Source organism: Equus asinus, chromosome 4, assembly GCF_041296235.1.
Source record: "Equus asinus isolate D_3611 breed Donkey chromosome 4, EquAss-T2T_v2, whole genome shotgun sequence".
NCBI lineage: Eukaryota > Metazoa > Chordata > Mammalia > Perissodactyla > Equidae > Equus > Equus asinus.
The window spans coordinates 16,029,327-16,056,524 of record NC_091793.1 but is presented as its reverse complement, the minus strand read 5'-3'; the positions used below and the strand labels follow the sequence as shown (position 1 = coordinate 16,056,524).

Here is a 27,198-nt window from a genome sequence, read left to right as displayed (position 1 = left end):
CCACGGCCTTCCTTCCCAAAGGAAGAAAGGGCACCAAAGAAGTGGAGTGCACAGAGTGGTTATATACCCCCAAAGAGGATGTTTCACATATGATTGAAATGTCCCTTTTACAATAATCACAAGACTGCTCTGTCGGCACAGCGATTGATGGACACAGCAGGGTGGCACGTCTGCTGTCTCAAGTTGGGTGGTCACAGGTGAGCTGGGTGGTCAAAGGCTAGCTGGGTGGTCAAAGGTGAGCACAGCAGTCAGTTTCTAGCCTAAGGAAAGATGCTTATCCTTAAGAAAATGCCAACGGGGGCGGGGGGGGGGGGGGGGGGGGGAATTGCACCTTTATCTTAAGGGCATTTGTTCTTGCCATAGTAAATGTTTAAAGCAGATATACAATGCATGCTCAACAGCCGCGTCAGGCCCTTTTGTAAAAAACAAAGTCAGGCTGAATTAGGTTTACACCATATGGCTTCCTCATATACTCCAATATACCCTATTGCTTGCCATTTCTGTCAGTTCCTTCCTAGAACAGGCCTTTCACCTTGACTTCTTTTAGGCAGCTAGGGGGAACATCCAAGTCTTTCATTCTTAAAAATGATCGACCCAAAGAGACATGTTTTGGGGAGGCCAGTTCTGATCCCCCAAGCTGCCCTCATTTATCAGCCCAGCACCAGGCGCCCACGTGAGCCCAGACTCCCCCGGTCCGGGAGTACCTGGGAACAACATACGCCCTCCCGCGCAGCGCACTCAGACGCCAGCGCAGGCTGGTACTGAGCACCGTGGGCCGCGGTGCGCGCGCAGGAGGGAAGACGAGAGCGCGGCGAGCAGAGGGCGCGGGCGCGGGCGGAGCCGGGGCCACCGAACGAACGCCCAGGGAGGGAGGCCCGGACTGCGGGCCTCGCGGAACGCCGCGCGCCGAGCACACGCTCCCGGCCGGGCTGCGTCCGCGGCGCACCGCGGCGGAGGCGGGCTTTCCGGCGCGGCGCGGAAGCGGCGGTGGCAGTGGAGAGTTGGCGGCGCGCGGATGCAGGCGGCGCGGCACGTCGTGTGCGCCCTGTCCGGCGGGGTGGACAGCGCCGTGGCCGCGCTGCTGCTGAGGCGGAGAGGTGAGCGGCCTCCTCGGGGAGCCCAGCCTCCTGCGACGCCGCGAGGGTCGCGTCCGCGCCGGGCTTCTCCCCGTTCGCGGGGCTGGCGGAGCCGCTGGGCCGCCTGGTCCCCGACTGCGGGACTTCCGGGGCCGTGCTCGAGGCCCTGCGGCGGGGCGGCGGCGTCGGGGCGCTGACCCCTGCGGGCACGGCAGCCGCTCGGAGAGGCCTCGTCCCAGTCCACGGCCGGCCGCGGGCCGTCGGCTTGTGCGAGCGCGCCTGTGGTCGCCGTTCTCCGCCGGAGCCCGGGCCTGTGTCCCGGGCGTTGAAGGGGGGAGGGCGGGGAGCGGAGGTCAGCGCCCGTCCGAGTTCTCCGTCTGCGCGGCCCTCGCGTGGTGAGGCCTCGTCCGCTTAGCCACGCGCGTGGAGCCCCTGCTGTGAGCTGCCTCTCGTGCCAGGCGCCTGGGATGCTGCGTGAATGCGAGGTTCCTGCCCCTGGGCCGGTTCCTTAAACTCTCCCCGCCTCGCAGTGGAGACAACACCTCCCTCATGGGGTTTCTGGAAGGATTAAGTGATGTAACACATACGACGGTTTACCCCAGTCTCCAGCACATAGGAGGCGTTCAGGCAACGTCAGTGGCTGTTAGTACATGTTATTAATAACTATTATGAGCGGTATAATAAAAAGTGCTTAATAGGCACGTAGGCAAACTCTAAGCATATATAATTGTGAGAAAGGGGGACTCAGAGCATCATAGAAATGGTGGTCTTTGAGCTGAGACTTGAAGGAAGAGTAGGATTTCACGAAGCGAAGAGTTAGGGGTGTGAGGTCAGGTGGCAGGCTCTCCTGGCAGGGTCCGCAGCCGTGCAGAAGCGCAGAGGCCCGAGTGTTGGCTGGGTCTGGCCAGAGAGAAGTGGAAGGAGAAGGAGGGTGGAGAAGTGGGTTGAGCCCTGCTTTGAAGATGTGATGTTAGGGACCTAAGACTATCTTGGGTAGACAGTGCAGAGCCCCTGAGGGTTCCTGACAAGGGGTGTGGACTTGTTTTGGGAGATGTGGAGGACTGGGCATGGGGATACCAGACGTATTATTTTACTCTTCAGGAAGCTAAGTTCTGCCTCTTGCCCAGGATCCAGACCATACAACTTCATGCTCCAGCCTTCCTTTGGGGAAACTGATGGATGTAGCAAAGAAAAAGCACGGTCCTCTCCTCTTGGCATCCGGGGCTCTCCTAGTCTTGTTGGAGGTGCATGTTCTGTCACGTGCCCCCTGGGGAGTTAGAGATAAGCAAGGCACTGAGTTCCCATCCCAGAGTGCCTGAGCCTGTGCCCTTGTGAGTGGGTCATGGCTCCATGCAAAAGATGATGGGGCCGATGAGGCTCTAGAAGACTGGATTTTTAAAGCTCTGTGTGTGGAGTTGTTTACTCATTCTATAAGCACTTTTTAAGCTCCTGTTCTGTGCTGGGCTCTGCTAGGTGCTGGGGACACAGAGTTATATGAGACACAGCCCCTGCCCTTTGAGGAGTTCCATGCTTTCGTTTCACGGGGGGACAGACTGGAACAGCTGGAGCCCAGTGTGGTGTGTGTTGTAAGTGGAGCAGAGTCAGGTGCTTCTGGAAGCAGAGGCGGGAGGGCCTGACCACCTGCTGGGCTGGGGGTGGTATTGCAAATGTGGCGTTTTAGTTTTGGCAAAGCTTTGCCCTCGAATCTTTGTCCCTTGAAGTATTATAGTAAGCCTTTTACAGTCAAATACTCTGTCTTGTTTCATTGAGTCTACCCAAAAGAAACAGATTTCTCATAAACGGTAGGCGCCTGTGTAGTTCACTAAGATGGTGTAAGGCTAAAGTTGGTCTTTCCAACATTTGGACACTTTGTCACAACAGAAAAGGAAAAAAATAGGTCATAAATTGTATAGGTAATACAGCCTTTAAAATAGCCAAAATTTTAATTGTCTTTGGTGACTTTGAATCTATCTTAGATGGTAATTGGAAATAACTTTTGAAATGAATTTACTTTTCTGATAACTGAATGGTGGTTTGTATTTGCTTTGAAAAAATTTTTTGAATTTCTGCTTTTTCATTCAGCACAAATTTGCTAAACCTCTCTATGTGCTAGGCATTGTGCTGACACAGGGTGGGGACACAAAGATGAAAAAATGCCATCTTGCTCATATCCTGGGGATGCAGGCAAACAGGTCAGTCCAACAATGTATTGTGATGATGGAGGCCTTTACAGAGTGCAGCGGGAGTGCAGGGGAAGGAGCCTCTCAGTCAGCCGGGGAGAGTCAGGCCTTCACCAAGATGGGAGTCAGCTCTGGGGGCCGTGTGGCAAAGGACTGGCAGGCAAGCCAGCACATGGAGGCACGGGAGCATGGTGTGTCGGAGCTGCTAGGAGCTCGGGAATCGCTGCCTTCTTCACTGAAGGTTGATTTTATTTTTTATTTTATTTATTTTACTATTTTTTTTTATTTTTTATTGAGTTAATGATACAATCTTGTGAAATTTCAGTTGTACAGTATTGTCTGGCAGTCGTGTTGTAGGTGCACCCTTTCACTCTTTGTGCCCCACCCCCCCTTTCCCCTGGTAGCCACTAATCTGTTCTCTTTGTCCACAGGTTTAAATTCCTCATATGAGTGGAGTGATACAGAGATTGTCCTTCTCTGTCTGGCTTATTTCACTTAACATAATTCCCTCAAGGTCCATCCATGTTGTTGCAAATGGGACGACTTTGTTCTTTTTTATGGCTGAATAGTATTCCAAAGGTTGATTTTATATACTCTCTTTAATTTGTCCTTCCTTCTTCCCCCAGGTTACCAAGTGACAGGGGTATTTATGAAGAACTGGGACTCGCTAGATGAACATGGAGTTTGCACTGCTGACAAAGACTGTGAAGATGCTTACAGAGTTTGCCAAATCTTGGACATCCCTTTCCATCAAGTGTCCTATGTGAAGGAGTATTGGAACGATGTGTTCAGGTGAGTGCAGTTCACAGACACAGAAGCGTTCCCGATGAGCAGTGAATCCTTTCCCAGGGGAGGGTTGCCGTAGCCAGCCAGTCTGTTGGCCAGCAGCTGGTGCTCTTTGGCAGTGGTGCCAAAGACCATGTGTGGGAAGCCTCAGCTGCTCTCTGGAGCTCTGTGTGAGAGGCCAGCCTGGATCCCAGAGCCCCCCCAGCTCTTATTCCTGTTATTGTGCCCCCTGCCAGCAGTCTCTTTAATGCCTCTTGAACCTTGACAACAACTTGCTGCTAACTTAGGCGAGGGGAGCTAAGGCTGAGATCTGCCCTGGAAGGTGCCATGAGGTGAGTATCCGTCCACTGCCCATGCAGGTCAGTGATTAAGGGGTTCTGAGAAAAAGAGTTAGGTGATCCATCCCCCTTTGCCTTTGAAAATAACAAAGAAACACACAAAAATTTTAAAAATGAAATATAATCTCAACACTTATTATTAAGCTCTTACTTTGTACTAGGCACTGTGCTACATTTGGGAACATAAAGATGGATAAACCATGGTTCTGTTCTGTAGGAGTTTACATTCTAGTTGGGAGGAGGATGTTATCTTCATAAGAGATAATGGTAGTGAGTGGCATGTAGGAAGTACCAGAAATTCTACTGAAATGGTGCAGGTTCAGAAGAGGGAGAAATGTGTCATATGGAGTAGTCAGGACGGCTTCCTAGAAGAGGTGAGGTTTGACCTGCCCTTGAAAATAGCGGAGTAGAGAAGACATTCCACATGGGATAGCAAGAGCAGTAGTGAAGAGGAGGAGAAATGCCCGTCATTTATTTGGGGACTGTTGAAAAATTTCGGTGGACCCTTGTTGCTGCAGAGGCAGGATGCTTAGGGCTGGAGAGTGGTGAGCCTTGACTAGGCTCTAGGGCCTTGGTGGCCATTGAAGGCATCCGAGGCAGCAGTGGTGTGCACAGGGGTGGGTTAATGCTTTAGCATCAGGAAATCCTTGTGTTTAGTTCTGATTCTGCCACTTGTATGACCTTGGGCAATTGACTTGACTTTTCTAAGCCTCAATTTTCTCCTTTAAATGGAGATAATACCTCCCAGGGTTATTGTAAGAATTAAATGAGATTGTATATAAAGCTCTTAGCACGGTGCCTGGTATATTGTTAAGCAATAAACGTAGCTCTTGTTATTTTCATTATTAGAGAGACAAATCTGGCCGCCAGGTGTAGGATCAATTACAGGAGGAGGCTGCAGGCCGAGAATCTCAGGAAATACTGCTGCTAGAGACTTGGAATAACGTGGGGAGTGTGGATGGGAGGGTAAGGCTGGCCGTGATGGGTCCCCAGAGGACAGATCCCCTGGGCAGTAGATGTCAGGCTAAAAAGTCAGCTGAGGTTGCTTGTTAACACATACCTGGACCTGGGTCTGGCACGGGGCCCTGGAACCTGCACTTCAACAAGCCACTTCAGTCGAGTCTGATGGAGGGGTTCCTTCAGGTCTTACTTTGGGAAATGGTGCGATGGGGCTTGATGAGTGAGGGGGCAAGAGAAAGCAAGGAGTCAGTGATAGCTTCAAGATTAAGTCTAGATGGGTTGGAAAGGCAATTTTGGGGGTTCCTTTGAGTACTGCAGGGTTTGAAGTGATTGTAAGAAATCCAAGTGAATTTAAACTTCACCCTTTATTGCTTAGTTTTGAAAGTATGTGAGTGGATCATTTTTTTGGAGGTTAACTCACCTCTAACTAGGGTCAGACAGGTAAAATGACTTGTCCTGAGTCCTTTGTCAGATTAGGAGCAGAGCTTGGCTTAGAGCCGTGTTTCCAGGCCAGTGTTCCCAGTGCCTTCTGTTAACGTCCCTGCACAGACCCTTGGGCTCTGCTGGTCGGGCTGAAGGCAGAGAGCCCTGTTAGAGTCTTTGGCTCATCTCTGTGCAGCCTCTCAGCTCACTGGGCTCTGACCAGTCTTCTGTCTGTCCTGGCCTTGTCTCCACTGCCTATGGGTGTGGTTATAATTGTGCTCATTGATCTCTTTGTTCTGAATGCTCACTGCTATAATAACCCTCTCTAGCTCCGAAATTTCTTCTGAATTCTTTTGTTCAAGACGCACTTGGCCTTCAAGAGTCAGAGCCCAGGTGTTCTTTCCAGGGGCCATCTCCCTCACAAAGTGCAGGCGAGGACTCTCTCCTTTCACTGTGCTGTGCTCCATTGCTTTTGCTGTTGCCAACTGAAGCGTCTTCTGTATGCCGTTGAGGAAATGGTGAATAGTATCTGCTTTTCATAAACTGGTTTAAATGTTCAATCTCTTCAACATTTATTTAATGCTTATTAAGTAGAAAAAGTTTTGGAGGCTATGGACATACAGAGAGAGTAAAACATGGGTTCTGCCTTAAGTAGTTTACAGCTTAATGAATCTGTTGACGACTTTCTAACAAAAAAAAAAAGAAAGGGTGTAATAATATCAAGTGTTGAAAATATGGAGCAACACGAGTTTTCTGCACTCCTGGGAGGAGTGACACGCGGTAGGAACACAGTTTGGCATTGCCTGCTAACATGGAATGTGCACTTGACCTGTGACCCTGTGCAGATTCTTAATTTGTCTTCATAACATGACCCTCCTGAGCAGCGTTGTGTTTTGATTTTTTTTTTTTTTGAGGAAGATTAGCCCTGAGCTAACATCTGCTGCTAATTCTCCTCTGTTTGCTGAGGAAGACTGGCCCTGAGCTAACATCCGTGCCCATCTTCCTCTACTTTATACGTGGGACGCCCACCACAGCATGGCTTGCCAAGCGGTGCCATGTCTGCACCCAGGATCCAAACCAGTGAACCCTGGGCCACCGAAGCGCAACGTGTGAACTTAATGGCTACGCCACCGGGCCAGCCCCCAAGTGTCGTGTTTTTTTAACCATTGTTGATCAATGGAGAGCTTTAGGTTAAATGAAAAAATGATGATCACATATATCAAAATACACCCGAGTTTAAACTCCTGAGGCAGGCATCATGACCCTCCTGAAGTGAGTCCTCGAAGCCCAGGGAGTTCCTACTGAATCATCCTTCTCCTGTGTGCTCGGTCTGTTAGAGCTGAAATCCACTTCCTTCGGGTGTCTGACCCACCCATAGGTGCCAGGAGGTGGCTGGTTCTCAGAAGCATGTGTTGGTCACATTAGAAAAGTATTCTTTGGCACATTTGCCGGTGACCTGTATTCCCAGGCCGAGATTGTGGAATGGCTTAGAGAGCCCTGAGTCATTACTCCAGATGCTTTTAGTCCTGCTCTGTCTTGGGCGTATTCTGTTCCTCACCCAAGCCTTCCTCGGCTGGAGAAGTGGAAGGAAGCCGGGGTTTAGTGCGTCCCTCTCAGCCCCTCCCACAGCCTCTGAGCCTTTGGGGAGATGGAATGGCTACTAAGCCATAGCAGCAGGTAGTAATACCTTATTTAAGTCCAGGTTATTAGTTATCATAGATTCAAGTGGAAAGTGCAGCTGGTTTTAAGCAAATTTTTTATGAAAATGGCTGTATACTGAAGCTCTCCTGTTTTGTGGAAAATTATAGTTTTGGAAAGACAAGGAGAAACTCTAAATTAAGCGAGTAATTTCACTGGTTTATTTTTTGAGGAATGTTTCATACTTAAGAAATGAAAAGTCTTTTTCTTTTATTCCAGTGATTTTTTAAATGAATATGAAAAAGGAAGAACTCCCAATCCTGACATAGTCTGCAACAAGCATATCAAATTCAGCTGTTTTTTTCGTTATGCTCTGGATAATCTTGGTAAGTAATTTGGATTATCTTCCTTTGTCTTTTAAAAAATCATAAGATTTTTATAGATAGCCAGAATCCAAAACCTCGTAAACAGTGTCATCTTTCGGACAGAAAGGAAGCAGTGAAAATGATAGTATTTTGTATTTCATTGAGTAAGGAAGAGCTTTGTGGCGATGTGAAATAGTAGGATCTCCAGGAGTGGAGAGTACCTCTTCATCATGGACCGCACAAATAGAAGGACAGGCACGGTCGATTTCAGGAGAACAGCTTCAGAAAGTCCTGCGGGCAGGTGCGGATCACTGGCCAGAGCGTTGAAAGATGGGGCCGCTGGGCCCTGCCTGTAGGTTCTGCGTTGCTCAGAGCAGCTCTGGTTCCAGATGTGATTGTATTTAGTGGAAGTTTCAGGAGCCCTAATGCGGGGCTCAGCAAACTCAGCATTTAGTGTCATGTTAGCTATCCTCTTTTCTAGTCCTGCGGAGACCTCCTCTCTTTCTTCTAAAAGCGAGTGTCTGCTTCGTCCCGACAACAGGTCCGGGTCTGTCCCTGATTCAGGATCCTCGGTCTCTGTTTTGTTTCCCTGGGTTTGAAGCCATGTCTTACTCGCCTGTTGTAAAAACCCATCTTGTAGTCAAGGCCCTGCTACCTCTGACAGCTTGCCTGCAGATTTTGTCTCTTCCTAGGTTTCTGCTTTCTCATTTCCGTCTGCCTGTGGGGACATCCCCCTTCCTGTACGTTGAACCTTCCTGATGCTGACTTGCTTGCTTAGACTATCTCTTGGTATCTGTTGCTGTGCTGTTGTGAATTCCCGGTTCTTTTTCTTGTCTCCTCCTGTTGGGACCACCAATAATAAGCTTCGGAACTTGCAGATACTGGCCTTTTAGTTGGTTCTGCCCCATCACAGCTCACCCTGCCGTGTCTGGCCCTATGCCGAGACATATTGTGTGCCCGTGGTCCAGTGGTATCACAGGACTGTTGGCAGCTCTGTCCTGTCAGCATTTCCGAAATGACTTAGATGGGGAGAAAGTAGGCTTGCAGATCCAATGTACAAGTGACCTGCAGCTGAGATGACAGTGATGAAAAGTTGGTTCCTGGAGTTAGGTAGTAAAAAAATGCCTACAAAAACAAAGAACCAAAAAGTCTTAACAAACTTGAATCCTAACTAACACCAAAAACATGAAATCGCACAGGGATAAATGCAAAGTTTGCTACCACGGTTCAATCAATTAATTCTCCTAGTGGAAGATCAGGAGAAGATCTGGGGCCTTGAGGTGCCTCGAGCTGACGGTGAGCCTGATGTCTGATGTCTGTCCTCAGAGCCGCACAGCCTGCGCTCGCCTTGTGATCAGAGAACGTCCAAAGAAGGGAGAGGGGTCCACTGTAGTCTGCCCTGGGTAGGCTACGTCTGGTGGGGTACACTTCATCCCAGTTTATTCAGGAAAAAGAGCGACAGATGTGTGGAGTGTGTATTGATTTTGATTTTGAGCATGTCTGGAAATATACCATCTGATGAACTGTGTGGGGTCCTCACAGCGGTGCTCAAGCATATGATTTATGATTACCTGCTAGTGTGTGACGCCAGAGGGCAGAGCTGGATGCACAGGAGAAATATGTTGCTCCGGGAGGCACAGACAGCTCTTCAGGAGGAGAATGATGCTTGCCTCTGGAGAGCTCAAAGCTCCCTGTCACTTTAGCTTTTCAGGCCCCTAGGTGGCCATCTGTCAGGGATGTGTTGGAAGGAATTTCCTTAGGGAGTGTTTCTAAGTCTGAATTTACTGCATGAACAGTGTAACAGAATAAAAATACATGAAACCTAGCCTCCTGAAATCTTAGGACTCCTCACAGAAGCATCCTGTGCTTTTGGCAGTGTAAGTGGTTGTTCTTTAAGGAAATAGACTTAAAGCGTTGTTTTTTTTTTTTCTATTAGAAAATCAATTGCGGTGTAATAATGTGTTCCTAAGTGCACTTTTTCAGGTAGTTACTGTGCAACAGTTAATTCTTACTGTGTCGTTTTTTTACACTGAGCTAGTTTGGTTGGTTAAGCACTGAATTCGTTTTGCTGCACTTTCCAGGAAAAAGTGTCTTGCAATACTGAATATCTGAGATTTTCACACAGTGAAAGGTTATGGACTAATATATACCTTGGTAGGTTATTTCACTTTTTTGCATAATGTGGAAAGAAGAACTTGAATGTGCTAGATGGTCCTTCACCATGATAAAAATAATATGTAATTATTAAGGAAAATTTGCAGAACAATGAAAAGAGGAGGGAAAATGTCATCTGTAATTTTAATTCCCAGAATCAAAGGAATAGACTTTCTGATATTTTTCTTCATCTTTTTCTGTATGGTATAAGAAGTGCCATCATAGTATTACAGACTTTTCACTCTAAGTCATAAGCATTTTCCCATGGCACTGTTACTATGGCAATGGCATTTTAATTTACTTCATATTCTCCTGGTGTTCAACATTTTGGTTATTTTCAGTTTTTTCTTAGTATAAGAAACTCTCAGATGAGCTGTTTGTACTTAAATCGTTGTGTGCATATCTGCCTGTTTCCATAAGCTAGAATGAATGAATAGATAGTAACTTTTGAAAGGCCCTTAAAGAGGCGATAAACCCTTGTAACAGGGTTATATCCTTTTAAATGAGGAGTGAAAGGCCGCTCGTTGAGCAGAATTTGAGGCGTGCCCCTGCTCCCTGGGCTCTGGCTGTGAGATGGCGCGGTCGTCTGCGGCCGCTGTCGGGTAGACTTGCAGTCTCCGTGCTGCTCTAAGCGCCCTTGGCCGCTGCTGGCCAACGCCGCAAACGCCAAGTCTGAGACCTGATCTTTGTGTTTTAAAACCCTCATAGGAGCAGACGCGGTTGCCACAGGTCACTATGCAAGAACTTCACTGGAAGATGACGAAGTCTTTCAGCAGAAGCACGTGAAGAGGCCAGAAGGGCTTTTTAGAAATCGCTTTGAAGTTAGAAATGGTAAGTAAAAGTGCACGCATCAGAGCTTGTTAGTGAACAAAGTGAAATATTTTGAGGAATGACAGTGGGTCATCGTTGGAGTATACCTGCCAGGCCTCTGTGCCTTCCAAACTGGCTTGTTTGTTTTGGTTTCCTCTTTGAGAGTTTGAGAGTTGCTGAGAGGGTCGTTTGCCTAAGGGCCTAGTGATTGGCAACAGAAGTCCGGGCCGGGCGCTGCTGGGAAAATTGAATCTGTGATTTATAACCCAGTTCTAGACACTGTGTTTTGGTGATTTGCGGGTTCTCATGATATTTGAGGAAATATTTGACAGCAGTAACTGGAGTGCAGTTGGCCCTGTTACTCACCCTCGAGTTGTTGAGGGCTGGAGATCAAGGTATACCTCCATGTGACACAAGTGCTGGGACCTGGCATTCATAGCGCAGGCCTGGTGGCCAGGCTGGGAACTATGTTTACAAGGATTCCATATACACATTAGTTTATCAGTATCAAAGGGAGCAAAGTTTCACCTTCCTGGAAAAACGTAAATGCCAGACTGAACTGGGAAGCTGCTGGCTTGTCTCTGTGTACATTTGTGTGTAGAAAAGAGGAATTCACATCCTTATTAAGTGAAAGACAAAATGGGGCCCAGAGCCATGATTCTGCAGGGAATTTCTGTTGTTGTGAATCATTGAAGGGTTATTAGCATTTCTCCATGTCTGACCCGCCGACATTCTGCCTCACGACCACCTGCTCCCCTCCCCCAGCTCGGGGCTTTCCATGTACACATCCCACTTTGCTCCTCTTAGCAGTGTCAGGAGGTATTTACTCTCATCCCATTTCACAGATGAGGAAACTGAGGCTTGGATGAAGTCATTTGACCTGAGTGCCTCCACTAGAGCTGGATTTCAACCCACTTCTGCCCAGCTCCATGATCTATGCTCTTTCTGCTGTGCCAGGCCCACCTGAGTTGTGTCCTCTGCATCACCGAGCCCAGTTTGAAGGCTGCGGCCATCGTGCGGTGGTGCACTTTGTCACAGGAGCCCTGAGTGTGATGGCAGTTGCGTGGCTGCCCTGTTGTCTTTCCCTCTCTCCTTCCTCACAGCAGAGGGTGCACAGATAACCTTACTGCTTCGAGCCCAGACAGAGGGAGCACTGACTTGTTGGGAAGGCCTCCCGCTGCTGTCTGCAGATGCTGGGCCTGCAGCTGCCATGTTTGCCAGGGGGACCTCTGCGGTACTGACACTGGGGGAGAGATGGCAGTTTTCCTCGGCTGTCCCCCTAGTTCCTCTCCAGGTGCTGCCTTTCATGCTCCTGGGCGCCACCCACCTGGGGAAGCCTTCCACATCAGGAAGACATGATTTCAAATGCGAAGCCCTACCACGTGGGGCTCTGCAGCAAAATGCACCCAGTGGCTGTGGCTTTAAGGGCCCTGAGTAGATGAAGGATTTATTGCCCTATTGAGCAGACATGCTGCCTCCCTCCTAGAAACTGTTTGCCTTCCAGAGCTGTCTGGACCTTTGTGATAAGCCATGGGCACTAAGAAACTTCTCTGATCCCACTGGCACACATTTTGTTGAGTAAGTTTTATGTATAGTTGTTTTGATAATACCACAGTGTCTTTGCATTCACTGTTTTTTTTAGGCACACTAAAACTTTTTATTTTATTCTTATTCAGTTGCCCTGGAGTCCTGCAATAAGGCCTCCTGGCCTGGGCCTGGGCCTGTGGGGAGGGTGCATAGCGGGCAGCAGAGGGCCTGGCCCCAGGGTTAGTTGGCGCCTGAAGCTGGTGCTCCTGAGCCCTGGCCTTGTGACCAGGGAAGTCTCTTCGCCTGTACAAGGTGGCGGGTGGCATCACTGGCCTGGTTGAGTGCACACAAGGCCTGAAGGAGCAAAGGTGTGTGAATAGAGCTCCTGGCACAAGCAGGCCCTCGCCAAATGTGAGTTCCTTCCCATGGCTTAGGATTGCCAGCTTGCTTTTTTACAAATAATAGATTTTGAGCTTGTTTTAAAATAATTCAGAACTACAAAAACATATACATCACTCCCAGTATTCTGAGGCTTTTATACATGCACTATTTGGTAAATTCAGTTTTGAAACAAAAAGTGGCATTTGGCAGGTGAGTCTACCTACCTGATGACTGCTTGGCCGGACTCTGTTTTTCATTTTTTGACTGGTTTTGTTGTTTTGTATGTAAAGAGTAATAGAATAGAGATTTAAGCGGTTGGCTCCGTTTCCAGCTCTGCCATTTCCTCCCTGCCCCACGCGGCGTGAGTCACATTAGTTATCTGATCGTCAGTTTCCTCATCTGTAAAATGGGCTTCATTCTACTTCACATGGCTAACGTGAGAATCGCATTTGAGGTCATGAATGGAAAACAGCTACACAGAGAGCGTGTTACACACGTGACTGTGCCCAGCCAGACTGGTGCACATGTTGTTTAGACCCATCACATGTGTAGCGTGCTCTGAGTGCAACTTGCTGAGGCTTCTCTTTGCACTAGATGTGAGAAATGTGACACCGTCGTGCTGATGATACTGTGTTTAGTTCTTTCCATTGGGCCTTGAACTTCACAGTGGGGAATCTGACAGTTTCAGTCTTGGAAGTTCTGTAACATGCCAGGCGGGACTGATCTGGCTCAGAGATGGGACTAGGCCTTCTTTTCTGAACCACTGTCATTGGCCAGGATCAGTCACACCTCTGCACCATTGCCCTAAGCCAGAAATGGTTCTTTATAATAAAATAAAGAATATTAGAGAAATTGCAGAGGAGCATCTGACAGATGTCAGCTTGGACTCTAAGCAAAAACCATTTGCTGCCGAAGGAGCGTAGTCTTTCCCCGGTGGGCGACCCTGGGATGTTACGAGAGTCCTTGAAATCAGCCGTGGCAGGAACACATCTGGGATTGTTAGAGAACAGCCAGCTGACACCATGTCAGCAGAATTTTCTGTAAGTTGTTGTCTCATCCAATTTTCCCTAATTGGCTGGATTTAGTTTAGACTTGTTTTTTTCTTAGTGCTTCAGAACATTTTTTCATGAGATGTTTCATCTTTGAAGATAGTATAATCTAAAGTATGAACTGGAATAAATTTCCTTATCACATAAAATCTATCTTCCCTGTATTTTTTTTTAGAAGTGGAAAAATTGGGAGTGAGACTTTTTTCTTATATTAACCACGGTGGCTCTTTTTTTCCAGTAGCCTGCTATTGAGTGTTCATCTTTGTTTCCCCCAGACCACGGGTAATCTAAGTGAACAGAAAGACATTATTAAAAGCAAAGTGTCATTATTTTTATTCCTGCAACATCTCTTCTTCTTTGGCAGCGGTAAAACTTCTCCAAGCAGCTGACAGCTTTAAAGACCAGACCTTCTTTCTCAGCCAGGTTTCCCAGGACGCCCTGAGGAGAACCCTCTTCCCTCTGGGGGGATTAACAAAAGATTTTGTAAAGAAAATAGCTGCTGAGAATAGACTTCATCATGTGCTTCAGAAAAAAGAGGTAGGATTGAGGGGGGTGTGCTCACGTCCGCCATCTCCACGGTCTGGGGACAAGCGGGCCTGTGGTCACAGCACCTTGGAGGAGCTGGTCCCGTGCGCAATAGGAGGCACCGTTGACATTCAGAAAGCAGTTTAAAAGTGACTTCTCCCTCCTGAGTCCTCCTCGGCTCCCTGTGGGGGCAGCTTTCCCAGCAGCCGTGGTAGCTCAGTGGGGTGCTCTTGGCTCAACCTGTCAGGTGAGAGCAGGGCAGTAAGGACCAGGCCCCGAGACACCCCAGTGAGGGGAAGAGCTCTGTTGCTGTCTGCACACAGATCTGCCGTTTTCATTCCCTTGGCCAGCACATCCTTGTCAGGTGCCTTCTTTGTGCTGCTAGCCTCAGGCTACAGTGAGGGGCGTCCACGTTCATCCCTGCCTTCTCGGAGCTTACAGTCAGGATGGGGAGACAGACCCGAAACATACCACTGTAAACTCAGGAAGTGTCTGAGAGAGAAGGGATGGCATCCTGTGAGAGAGGACACCAGTGGGCTCTAATTTAGATTGGGAGATAGAGATGCCAAGAAAGGCCTCTGAGGAAATTACATTTTACCTAAGGCCCAAAGGATGAATAGGATTAGTGTCACATAGATGGTTGGGGGAAAAACAGTCCAGAAAGTGGGAAGAGATGTGCAAAGGCCCTGAGAGAGCCTGGCGCATTGGGATTCAGATGATGCCAGTGGCGGGGGCTTGGTGCTAGAGGAGGGGTTCGATGGGATGATCCTGGCAAGCTTGGCAGACCCCCTCGTGTACTCGGTCTCATCAGACCGTTTCAGGGGTTGAGGCAGCTTTAGCTGTAGCTCCTACTCCATGTCTGCCTGCCTGGGAATGGGCATGGCCCTGCCTTTTGTCAGCAAGTCATTGTTCCCAAGGAAGACAGCCCTCCACCCATCATTTCTGTTCATCCCTTTACCTGTTGAGTTTCTGGGCGTGACTCTGTAGGAGCCAAGGGAGCCACCCTCATCGGACCACATTCTAGAGAGACAGACCAAAGAAGTGCTGGAGCCGTAGGATGAGGGCAGCGGAAGAGAAGCTTCTTCCAGCTCAGTCTTCTTGTGCTGGCAGGTAGCAGCTTGTGGAAGACTCTCCTTCCTCAGACTCTGCCTCAGATGCCTCCTGAAACTCATGGACGCAGGCCTAAAGAGCTTGAGCAGCTTTAGTTTCCTTTCCTGGGGCGGCTGGTCTGGCGGTGTGCAGCACAGGGGCCAGACCCTGCCGAGTGTGAAAGTGATGTGGCCTTGCTTATCAGCTGGCACAGTCCAAGTTTGGGAACCTTAAATAAACCCCGAGAGGCTGAGACATTCTGTAGGCCTCTCAAGATCTGTTTGTTGGTGGTGACTGGTGTCAGTGGGTGCTGGAGGAGAAAAGCCAGGCCCTGGGCCTGGAAGTGTGAGGCTCAGGGCAGGAGGTGAGGCCTGAGGAGGCCTGAGTGGAGCATGGCTCTGGTTCTCCTGGCACTGGCCCGTTCTTGCCCATCCGTTCATCTCATCGTTGGCCTATCTTTCATTTCAGAGCATGGGCATCTGTTTCGTTGGTAAAAGAAATTTTGAAAATTTCATCCTTCAGGTGAGTGTTCTTTGATGTAAAAGGATGGAGCCGTGTTTCTGCTCTGCACCTGGACCCATTAGTAATGAAATGTTTGTTTTCCAGTATTTACAGCCTCGACCTGGGAAATTTATTTCTATAGAAGACAATAAGGTTCTGGGAACACACAAAGGTGAGACACAGCCTCTGGCTACTTTTCGCTGTAAACTTGGTGAGTCGTGGGGTGAGTTCCGGCTCTGTGAAATTAGACCAGATACCCATAATGCCTTCCACATTCCCTGTGGTCAGAGAAGACTGCTGGGGAGGAGACATGGATGAAACAAGGACGGCAGCAGTAGCTTCGACTGGGGGTTTGCATTTCAAGGGGTGGGCTCCTTGTAAGCATTGCAGCTAATAAAAAAAGATGTCATCTGGCTCAAAAAGACTTTGCCCTCTGAGTTGTGTATGAAGTTCTTGTGAGTAGAATTTCTTTTTTCACTATATGAAGAAATATTAGCGTCTGGCCCCGTGGCCGAGTGGTTAAGTTCGCGTGCTCCGCTTCGCCAGCCCAGGGTTTCGCCGGTTCAAATCTTGGGCGTGGACATGGCACTGCTCATCTAGTCATGCTGAAGGTGGCGTCCCACATGCCACAACTAAAAGGACCCACAACTAAAAATACACAACTATGTACCTGGGGGTTTTGAGGAGAAAAAGGAAAAATAAAATCTTTAAAAGAAATTATTAGACTACAGAAAAGCCGCACCCTGAGGAAGGAGTTAGGCTGACTTCAGAGCCTGAGCTTCGTGACTTGGACAGTGAAGGGGTGGGATCAGGGGGTGCCCCTCACAAGGCAGTGGTGCTGCCCACGGTGCTGCTCACTCATTTGCAAACTTTTATGGGAGAGGGGTGCCGTGAGCAGGTACTGAGCTGGTGTAGGGAGGACAGGGACAAAGACGAGTCAGGCGCAAGAGTTCACAGCCCAGGTGGGAGGACAGGTTGGGTTGGTATGTGGTGGGGCTGTGCCCTTGCGGGCCTGGTGACCAGACGAGTCTTGATGCGGTGTCGGTCTGACCTGCTGGGAGGACGAGGGCTGGCGCTCGGACGGACATCTCACAAATGAGTTGTTCTTTGGCAATCCCTCACTCGGTTTGGGCAGACGGCTTCCCCTTCCTGTTGGGGGGAGCAGGGCTTATGTCGTGGGATCCTGGAGAGCCAAGCATTCTGAGGCAGGAAGAGGCGGCAGCCTTGCTGGGACCGAACTGCAGGGTGCTCCCAACCCACCTCCAGCAGAGGGCCCTCAGATGGCTCATGGCTTACAGAAGCCTGCAGTTCAGATGTCCAGCTTTACTGAATTAGTGCGCCAGGCTCAGGGCGCGAGGTTCCCTCCGTAATCTCTGCCCGTGCGTGGGTCATTCCACAGAACGGTCCTGCGATGTTTGCTGTGGGGGTGGGGGGATCGCAGAGGTGCTTGGGGGGAATTGGGCACAGAGGACTTGGGGGCAGCCCTGATGTCCTGGCCCGGATGTGGTTAGTACACGGAGGTGGGGGGCATACCTACGAAACCCACAGATACGTCAGGAGCTCAGCAAGACAGGACTCATGGCCTCAGTCAGGGCACCCAGCCCACATTCTAAAGGAGTTGTCCCTGCTTCTTGTGGGTCAGGTGCTCCCGCAGCTGGGACAAGCTCGGGGCCTTGGTCAGGGCTGCTGCTGGTGGTCGGAGAACCTCAGCCTCTCTGGGCTGCCCCTCAGTAGTCCACGGAGCCTCTGCCCACTGCCTCCCACCCTCTGCTCCCCATCACGAGGGGGTGATGTTCGAGACGAGACTCATTCCCCCCTCACTGAGAAACTATTTCCATAGGTTGGTTCCTGTATACATTGGGCCAGAGAGCCAAGATAGGCGGCTTACGTGAGCCCTGGTATGTGGTGGAGAAGGACGGCGCCAAGGGTGACGTGTTTGTGGTGAGTCGGGCTAGCCTTGTAGACAGGTGACGGAGGTCTGTTTTTGGCAGAGCCCACAGTGTTTGTGAGACGAGGCAGGGCTGGTGAAGTCGTACAGAGCAGCAATGACGGATGGAGCATCCTTGCCTTTCCTCTTCACCCTCCTGGGATTGGCCCAAGGTACCAGAAGGATTTTGTTTAAGGTACTTCTTAGGCTCTTATTGTGTGCTGGTACTCTATTAATCATCACATTAGTCCCTATGATAGATAGACTTCCTCTGATTCTACAAAAGAGGTCAAGACTCAAGGAAGGAGTAGTGTGCTGAAGGTCCCAAGGAGAGGAGGTAGCCTCGTGCCTAGGATGGGGCCTGCACAGCAACAGTGGGCTCCCGGGAGTCATTGTTGGATGATGGAGGTGGCACAGCCAGGACCAAACCAGGCTGTCTGCCACAGCGGGGCCATGAGCCACTGTGCCCCGGCCTCCATCCCTGGCTCTAGAGCAGGCTTCACAAAGGGGGTGGGTTTGCCCTGCCTTCCCCCCTGCCCCCACAGGACATTCGGTAATGTCTGGGGATGTTTTTGGTTGTCATACATGGGGAAGCGTTTGGGGAATGGGTACTGCTGGTAACTAGTGGGTGAAGTCCAGGGAGCCCCCGTCTCTAACAGAATGATCCAGCCCCACATTTCAGTAGTACTGAGGCTGAGAAACCCTCCTCTGAGCAAGCTGGGGTGTCATCTCGTGCTCTGTCACAAAGCCTAGGGGACCTTCTCTTAGACACAGGCAGAGAGGACAGCAGATTCTGGGACATCTCCTTCCAGGAAGAGCTGTGGGTGTAAAAGCCTGGACAGGGGTTGTGGTCAACATGAATTAAAGTGGTTTCAGTGTAAAATTCACTGGTTTCTTTTGCTTTGAGAAAAACCAGAAGGGTCTTTGACTGACACTGGTCCCTGTATGGGTCTCCTAGAGCCTGAAGCCCCCAGACTTAATACCTTTGGTCTTGCCTCAGAGGCAGGCTTGTTAGATCCTAGGAGTCAGGGGGCACATGAGGACAGGGGACAGGGGCCTCAGAAGCAGACCCGTCAGTGCAGCCCCAGGGAGCTGGCACCGTCCCTTTCCCCAGCCACTTGGAATTTGGTGGGATTCTTGCTGTGGCCTTTTCGAGAGAGAGGCCAGAGGCATGGCTGGTCCCCATGTTCCTGGCGCTGGCCCCAGGCAGGTTGTGGGGGACAGGGTGAGACTTGAACTTAGAGGAGGAGTGCTGAGTGAGATCCTGGGGTCGGACCTCGTGCACCTCTGCTTCTTGCTAAGTGTGACTGGGACAAGTTACTTTCCCTCCTGTTTCTTAGTTTTCTCTTCTGCAAAATGAGAGCTAAAAGACTTGTGGAATGATCACCTGAATTTTCACATCAGACACTGCAGTTTTCAGCAAGTGTGTGCTGTGAGGGTTGTTGTTAAGGAAGTGCAGTGAGGAGGCTTTGGGGCGGGGCTCCTCTGTGAAGGGCTCCACGGTGTTGTGACCTTCACGTTTCGCTCCGCAGGCCCCCCAGACAGACCACCCGGCCCTGTACAGGGACCTGCTGCGGACCAGCCGCGTGCACTGGATCGCGGAGGAGCCACCCGCCACCCTGGTCCGTGACAAGATGATGGAGTGCCACTTCCGGTTCCGCCACCAGATGGCGCTAGGTGACCGAGTGGGCGGGATGCACCAGGAGAGGCCAGATTTAGGATGCGGAGATTAGTCTCCTGCAGGAGAGTCCCCCACTGTTGATATTATATAACATATTCAAAACCCCTTTCCCCTTATCTACTCGGGGACAGGACTGGGAAGTGTTGAGACCCAGCCTAGCTTCCTGTGTCCATGAGGCAGGGAGGGCCGCTGGGGTGAGGGTCCAGGTGTGGGCCAGGGCAGGCAGCACTGAGCCCCTCTGGCTGTCACCCTGTGCCTCCCTGAGCATTCCTCTTCCCCCTGCTGCTGGCCTCCTGCCCCTTCCTCCCCGGGGGTCGAGGCCTGGGGCTGTCCACACGTGGCAAGGCCAGTGCCCCCCTCCAAGGGCCCCTCTCTTCTACGCAGTGCCGTGTGTGCTGACCCTCAATCAAGACGGCACCGTGTGGGTGACGGCTGTGAAGCCTGTGCGGGCCCTCACCCTGGGACAGGTGAGTGGGCGCACCCAGCTCTGTGCTGTGCTCCAGAGGGAGGATGGGACACCCAGCTGGGAGGCAGGATGGGGTCTCAGCACCCAGTCCTGTGGTCCAGAGCCCTGCCCTTGAGCACAAGATGGGCTTCAGCACTTGCTCATCTGCCCGCAGGCAGCACCTGTGCGGATGAGCGGGCTGTGGCCAGGGGGCTTCATGCATCACACTTCCTCCCTGCCAGAGCACCTGATTTACAGATCAGGGGTCACGGGGCAGGCGGTGTGGGTGCTCGGGTCACACAGCCAGTGAGGGTGGGAGCCCTGTACCTGGTGTTCCTCTCCCAGCCATGACGGCACTGATGGCCTGGCTCCTGCTTGGCCACTGGGAGGGCTTAGCTGCCCCTCCTTGCCCTGCCTCCAGGCTGAGCCTCTGAGGGCAAGGACAGGAAAGGGAGAGGCAGAGCATTGTCCCCCTCGCCTCTCCCCAGCCCCAGACCAGCAGTCACGGGCCCAGGCTCCTGGCTGCCCCACGGGCACCCCTGTTTCTGGTCCTACTGCAGCTGACCCAGGTCTCTTTCCTTTCAGTTTGCTGTGTTCTACAAAGGGGACGAGTGCCTGGGCAGCGGGAAAATCCTGCGCCTAGGGCCGTCTGCCCACACGCTCCAGAAGGGCAAGAGCAAGTCCAGAGTGGCCACCGAGGGCTCCATTGATGGCCCGGGCCATGGCCCTGGCTCGGGTCCCACACTCTGATGGAGGCTGAGAGGCTGCCGAGTGCCCAAGAACAGATGTGGAGGAGCAGAGCCCAGGGTGTGGCAGCCAGGGGCATGGCTGCTGCTGCCCAAACCAGGGGGAGCCTGGGCGCATCTGCTGCCCAGTCCCGGCCAGGCTGGCCAAGGTCCAGAAAGGTTCGAGAGCCTGGGAGCGCCCTGGGAGGAGAGGGCCCGCCCTGTCTTCTCGAAGTTGCAGTACTGGTCAGAAGGACTTGCTGGCCAGTGGGTCTGTCCCAGGTGCCGCATTTATAGAGTTCCTCTTTCATACCCTAGGAAGGTTTTCCACTCAGGAGCATGGAGGGGACCTTGGAGGGGGCGGTATGGGCTGAGGGACAGCGTCGAATAAAAATTCTGGCTGGGGGGCTGGCCCCATGGCCGAGTGGTTAAGTTCGCGTGCTCCGCTTCAGCGGCCCAGGGTTTCACTGGTTTGGATCCTGGGCGAGGACATGGAACTGCTCATCAGGCCATGCTGAGGTGGCATCCCACATGCCACAACTAGAAGGACCCACAACTAAAATATGCAACTATGTCCTGGGGGGCTTTGGGGAGAAGAAGAAAAAAAGATTGGCAACAGATGTTAGCTCAGGTGCCAATCTTAAAAAAAAAAATTCTGGCTGAGATGTCGATTCTGACGGTGGCCTCCAGTGGGGCAGAGGCCCAGGTGGGCCCCCGTGACAGTGTGAGGGACGGGAGAGCGTCGAGACCCCGCCCTCCTCCTCTCTGAGATCCCAGCCTTCTCCTATTACAGCTGTGCCCACCCTCCCCTGCGGCAGAGGACTCGTGAAGGTCCTTGAGCTGAGTCCCAGCTTGCAAGGTTGCACTCAGTGTGTCTGAGAGGTGTCTTAAGGCCCCCCTGAATCCCCCTTCCCCCCCCCCGTCTGTGGGCGGCAGCCTGGAGGCCACCCCTTCCCCTGCAGAGTGCCCCGCACCCTGGCCTGTCAGTCACGTCAAAAACCAGGACTGAAGGGCCTGAGTCCCAGTGAGGAGCTACTGTGAGGTGGAACGTTGGCTGGGTGCGCGTGTGCGTGTGTGCGTCTAATCCCTTTGGGCAGCGATGACAAAGTACTAGACTGGGGGGATTAAACAATAGGTTTATTTCTCACAGTTCCGGAGGCTGGAAGTCGGAGATCAGGGCACCAGTGTGGTCAGGTGAGGGTCCTCCTGTGGGTCTCAGATGGCCATCTTCTTGCTTTGTCCTCACATGGCAGAAGGAGCAAGGGATCTTTCTGGGGCTTCTTATAAAAGCACTGATGCCACTCGTGAGGGCTCTGCCCTCATGACCTAGTCACCTCCCAGAGGCCCCGCCTCCCAACACCATCACGTTGGGTGTTAAGATTTCACCCTGGGAATTTCAGCGGACACATGCTCAGACCATGGGAGTGTGTGTGTGTGCACGTGTGTGCTGTGCGGAGAGGGTGGCTCAGGGCAGGCTGAGAGCTGTTCGACACATGAGAATAAAGAACTTCAGAGCTGGCTGTGCTGAGTGGGCAACACGCTTTGGCCTGGGGGCATTTTGGTCACCACTGAGTCCTGGGGTGACTGTCATCTTGTTGTAGGTGTTGAAGAGACGGGCTGGGCCCAGGACTTGGAGGCGGGAAGTTGGGAGACGCACAGTGCTGCCTCTCCTGCACTTTTCCTCCTGGCCCCCTGCCTGTGGGAGTTGTTGTCAGCTGGGTCAGGCAGGAAATTGGCCCTTCTCGAGAGGGCGTGTGTCTGCAAGCCCACTGCCTCCAACTTCCCTGCCCGGCGGGTACAGAATAGTCAGTCCCCTGTCCACGCTCCCGGTGGCCCCATGGTCCCTGGTGCTCTGCCCTGAGGGCATACCCATCTGTCCTGGGCGCTGGGGACAGCAAGCTGAACCTCAGGCTCCCTTCCTCTCTGGCTTCAGACCCAGCACCTGGTGCTTCACTCTAGCTCCTGTGGGGACTAGAAATGTGGTTCACCATCTCCTGTGGGTCAGAAAGTTCTAGACCAGAGGCAGCACAGTTTTCCAGGTGCTGTGCTGCAGGAGGAACGTCTTGGGAGGGGTCACGTGGCCCCCACTCTCCAGGGCTCAGAAGCTGCTAGTGCTGAGTAAAGGGGCTGCTGGTGATGGCAGTGTCAGCCTGGGTCGGAGCCCCCTGGAGGCAGGTCGCAGAGGCCACACCTGACTACAAGGGAGGACCCTGGAGCAGGGTGATAGGCACTTGGGCACCAGAGCACACAGGGCCTAGAAGCCCCAGAGAGGAGCAGGCTTTCTGAATGGGAGGGGAGGCTGAGGGAGGGTTTTGAGCTGAGGATCCCCCTGGCCTCTGTGAGGTACAGATGTGGGGAGCCAGGTGGGCTCTGGAGGGTTGGATGAAGTGGCAGGCAGGGACAAAGGTTGGATTTGAGAGGTTAGACAGTGGGTCAGGGAGCAAGGAATTGACCACTAAGCCTGTACTCGTGGCCACCGGTGGCTGGCAGTGTTTCTGCTCAGCATGGGTGGCAAAGCCAGGCATCGTCCAGCCGGAGGAGGGGGGCCAGGTGCCCTTGGTTCTCTAGTGGGTGGGGACAGACGGTTCTTCAGCGCAGAGCAGTCACCCTCCTGCAGGTCAGGCAGGCTCTACCACCAGGGACAGGACAAAGGAGGGAGGAGGGCAGGGAGGCCAGCACCAGGCACGTGGGACTTACCTCAGGTCTGGTGTGGGGGCTGCAGTGCCTGGGACAAGGGTCGTGAGGGGCAGTGGGCCCCACAACCGGCTTAGTATGCCCCTGCATTGGGGCGACAGGTCCAGGGGAGCTTGGAGACCAGGCCACTGAGCGGGGCCGAGAGCTAGGCACGAGCCCACCACCACTAGAGGCTGGACAGAAGCAGCCCCGCCTCAGCGGTGCCCAGTCTCGGAGCAACCATTGAGGGGCTAGGGACCCGGCCTGGACCCTACCCTGTGATGTGGGCAGACCCCACAGGGAGGAGGACACACTGAGAGGACCTCAGTCCCACCCCACACCCTAGAGCCCCCCTCAGCGGCTGGGCCTTGTGACTGGGCAGAGCAGTCAGAAAGCTGTGGCTGATCGACGGTTAGGGACAGTGCCCCGAGCGAGCATCTTCTCCCACGCCACTCTGACTAGAGGAAGCAGTGCCTTCTGAAGGGCTGAGGCCCCTCGCTGCCCCCACAACTCCCAGCCCTCTCCCGTTGCCCGGCCTCTGCCCTGTGTGCCTCGTGCCCTTGGCTCCCTCCTCCAGCCCGAGGGCTCACTCAGCAGGGGGCTTCCCAAGGTGGAAGGGGTGCAGAGCAGCCTCCCATGTGGCTTCTGAGACCATTCCCATGATCCAGATGAAGAACGAGGCCCTGAGGGCTGGCAAGCTCAGCCTGGCGGCCAGTGGGGACAGTGGCCTTCAGCCGTGACTCAGCCTGCTCTCTCCAGCTGGGCTGGACCAGAGGGGCCCTGTTCTGCCCTGGCCAGGAGGCAGACCACAGCTCGGCATCCACTTTCAGCTGGGCCCTGGGGACTGGACAGGCCAGCAGTGGCCCTGTGGTCCCTGGAGATCCTCAGCCCAGCATGGAGGCCGGGGCTGAAGTGCCGCCTTTGTTCTGCCAGCTCCAAGGGCAGCCTGGAGCCCCCCTGGGCTCAGGTTTCCCATGATTCGTGGCCCTGGTGGCTGGGCCTCTTGCCTGGAACTGAGCTCTAAGCTGTGGCCCCCATCTGGGAGCCTCCACAGTGCTCACCCTGCTCTGTGCAAGGCTGACCCTTAAAAGGGGCAGAAACATGAGCGGGCAGGAGGAATGGCGGCCAGGTGGAAGTGGGCTTGGGCATGGGCTGGCAGAGAGAGGCTGCTTTCCTAGCCTCTGGATGGCGCTGCCCGTCCTGCCAGCCCGATGCCAGGCCTCCAGTCTGCCAGGTCAGCCAGGGGAGAAAGGTGGAAGGAGGAGGTACAGACCTGCCGTTGCAACGCGGGTCACCCAGGCCTCACCCGCGGCTGGCGCCCATGGCAGCCACCTGCTCAGCAGTGCTACCTTCTCTCTCGTGGGCGTTTCCTCTTGTGCCCTCAAGGCTACTGGCTGACTCTGGAAGGCCTCTGGGCAGTGCCTCAGAGAGAGATTTAGCAGCAGCAGCCATTGGTCAGGGGCACCACTGGGCCAAGTTCATGTGCTGGGACTCTGGCCTCTCTCCCGTCCTGCCCAAGCACCTGGGGGCCTCAGACTCCAGGGCTGTGTTCCCCAAGGACCATCAGAACACCCTGGGCAGGCCCGCACATCGACCAAGAGTAGGGGAAGAAAAGGAAAATGTTCCGGGCCCAGAGCCGCAGGCCTGTACACACCTACTCCCTGCTCCTAGATAAATGGAAGCACTGCCCCCCATACCCCCAGCATCATTCCCAGAGTGATTTCCGTGAGACGGGTCCTAGAACTGTGCACCCACACCGCACACCTGGAAGCGCCTTCCCTAGGCCCCAGGTCACTTTCAAGCCCCTCAGGCGTGTTTTCTGCCCACAGCTCCTGGGCTTCGGCTGCCCCATGTCCTCGGGTCCCCGTCCCAGGAAGCCTTCCCGAGCCCCTGATGTCTCTCTCCGTCGGGTGTCTTAGTAAAGCCTGTCTACGGGGAGGGGAGCCTGGACTGAGGCCACAGCTGTGCCTGGTGAGGAAGCAGGTGCTCCTGTTAGCTGGGACGGGAGCTTTGGACATTTCTGTGGCTTGGATGATGTTTGGATGTTCCATGCGGATGTCTGTGTTCCGACATGATTACGGAGGGGTCTTGTTTCTGTCTTGATCCCTTGTGGTCCCAGGGTGGCCTTGTCTGAGATTGGTGTTCCGTGAAATTATTTATGTCCACAGGAGGACACCCAGGCCCAGCTGATGCCCCAGGCCGGCTCCCCTCTGCCAGGGGCCTCTCTCGCAGACGTTTCCATTATTTTCCCATTAAGCATGGCTTTTGGGTTGAGACAGACAGTCTCTCCTGTTCACTGCTGAGCACTCGGAGAAGTGAACATTAGCCGGTGGGATGGGAAAGAGCAAAACTCAGAGAACGACCTTTAGGGGGTGGGCTGTTTGTCTGTGGGTGATTTTCCTCTTTTTTCTCCCAGATTTGACCCAAGGATGGCCCCAATCTCTGGAGCTGTGTGGCCAGTATTGGGGCAAGCACTCCAAGAGAGGCCTGGGAAAGGGGGGCCCTGTGGGCCCGAGAGTAGGGGGGAACCCCCTGGGCTCCCAGGAGTCAACGCTGCTTTAATTCTTTATTGCTTTGTCTTTCATTCTGTGAGCCAATTGGCTTAAGTCCGATTTAGTTTTCTGTCACTTGCATGCAAAAATAAACAAATGTAGACATTTCCCTTATACCCCTATTCTCCATATGCGTAGCCTTCCCCATCAACAACATCACTTAACGTTTTCTCTCTTTGCTCTAATTTTCCCTGAGGGTGGCCCCAGTTGGGGGAAGTGTGAGACAGTGTGGATGGCTGGAACTCTGGAAGACACCCATCTTTCTGGACAGAGGAACCAAGAAAAGGGGCCCCCCAGTAGTTAGAGCACGTGAGGCAAATCCCAGAGAGGAGAGAGCTGGAGAAGAGGCCCCTAGTTTTCCATATCTGACACAGGCACTGGCTCACCCCCAGCTGTGGCTGTGCGGGCAGCCCCAAAACAGCACATCAACAGCTTTGAGAACAAAATGATGACAGAGACTACTGCCCAAGTCCCACGCCAGCCAGCGTCAGATATGCAGGGCATATGCTAAGGCAGCAGAACAAAGGCCTTGAACACTGAACCGACACTGGAACTCACTGCTCACAGCGGGTGACACAGAACTTGGGAGTCTAAACCTAACTGGGTTGCTTGCCTGCTAAAATAAACAAAAAATGAGGATTTAACAGGACCCAGAGTCTCATAACATTCAAAATGTTGATCAAGGATTCCATTAGAAATTAATGAGCATACAAAGAGCCAGGAAAATGCCCAAAGACAAGAGATTTCAGCCCCAAGATGACCCAGATGTTCAAATTGTCAAAGAATTTAAAGCCGCTGTTATAACCACGCGCCATGAGACAGACACTCTTGAAATGCATGGACAACTAGAAGCCCTCAGCAGAGAAATAAAAACTAGAAAAAGGAACCAAATGGAAACTCTAGAACTGAAAATTACAATATTTGGAGTGAAAAAAATTCACTGGATGGACTCAGTAGCAGAATGGGGATTACAGAGGAAAGAATCAGTGGACTTGAAGGTGGGTCACTAGAAATGATCACATCTGAAGATCAGAGAGAAAAAGAATGAGGCTAGATGAACAGAGCTTCAGGAACCTGTGGGACAATCTCAGAAGGTCTGACGTTTGTATCACCGGAGTCCCAGACGGACAGGAGAAAGAGATCGGTGCAGGAGGAAAATAAAAAAGGAATACTGGCTGAAAATTTCCCCAGTTGGGTGAAAGACATAAATTTAAAGATCTCAGGAGACCCCAAATCGAGGCTGCTCATCCAGACTGTGGCAGGTCTGAAGGAGAATGACCAACAAATTCCAGCGAAGTTCCCGATTCCCAGGCTTGTCACCAGCCTCCTGTCCAACCCCTTCCACGGGGAGGGAGCAGGGAAGTGAGGTGGGGCAGAAGCAGCACAGCAGGAG

At 52.4% G+C, this 27,198-nt stretch overlaps 1 protein-coding gene across 4 annotated transcripts; it reads left to right on the top strand.

Moving 5' to 3' along the window:
* The first annotated feature begins 940 nt into the window (after positions 1–940).
* Positions 941–21,012, top strand: TRMU (tRNA mitochondrial 2-thiouridylase). 4 transcript variants are annotated; one of them, XM_044777694.2, is made up of 11 exons: positions 941–1,097; positions 3,883–4,048; positions 7,681–7,787; positions 10,629–10,751; positions 14,052–14,224; positions 15,770–15,823; positions 15,908–15,974; positions 17,794–17,902; positions 19,262–19,351; positions 19,795–19,877; positions 20,441–21,012. In XM_044777694.2, the coding sequence occupies exons 1-11, from the start codon at positions 1,016–1,018 to the stop codon at positions 20,563–20,565; spliced, it is 1,179 nt and encodes a 392-aa protein (XP_044633629.1). In that variant the 5' UTR covers positions 941–1,015; the 3' UTR covers positions 20,566–21,012. The 4 variants fall into 4 exon arrangements, with proteins under 4 accessions (XP_044633629.1, XP_014719962.1, XP_044633640.1 ...); XM_014864476.3 differs by lacking the exon at positions 17,794–17,902 and adding an exon at positions 17,643–17,743 and having other exon boundaries at positions 19,262–19,406; XM_044777701.2 differs by lacking the exons at positions 941–1,097; positions 17,794–17,902 and adding exons at positions 1,225–1,718; positions 17,643–17,743 and having other exon boundaries at positions 19,262–19,406.
* The last annotated feature ends 6,186 nt before the right edge of the window (positions 21,013–27,198 follow it).

Excerpts from the sequence above, each read along its gene's own strand:
- TRMU (XM_014864476.3), top strand. The coding sequence starts at position 1,016 with ATGCAGGCGGCGCGGCACGTCGTGTGCGCCCTGTCCGGCGGGGTGGAC. Across the intron at positions 7,788-10,628 it reads TTATGCTCTGGATAATCTTG|GAGCAGACGCGGTTGCCACA; the intron begins GTAAGTAATTTG and ends AAACCCTCATAG. Across the intron at positions 19,407-19,794 it reads CCGCCACCAGATGGCGCTAG|TGCCGTGTGTGCTGACCCTC; the intron begins GTGACCGAGTGG and ends TCTTCTACGCAG.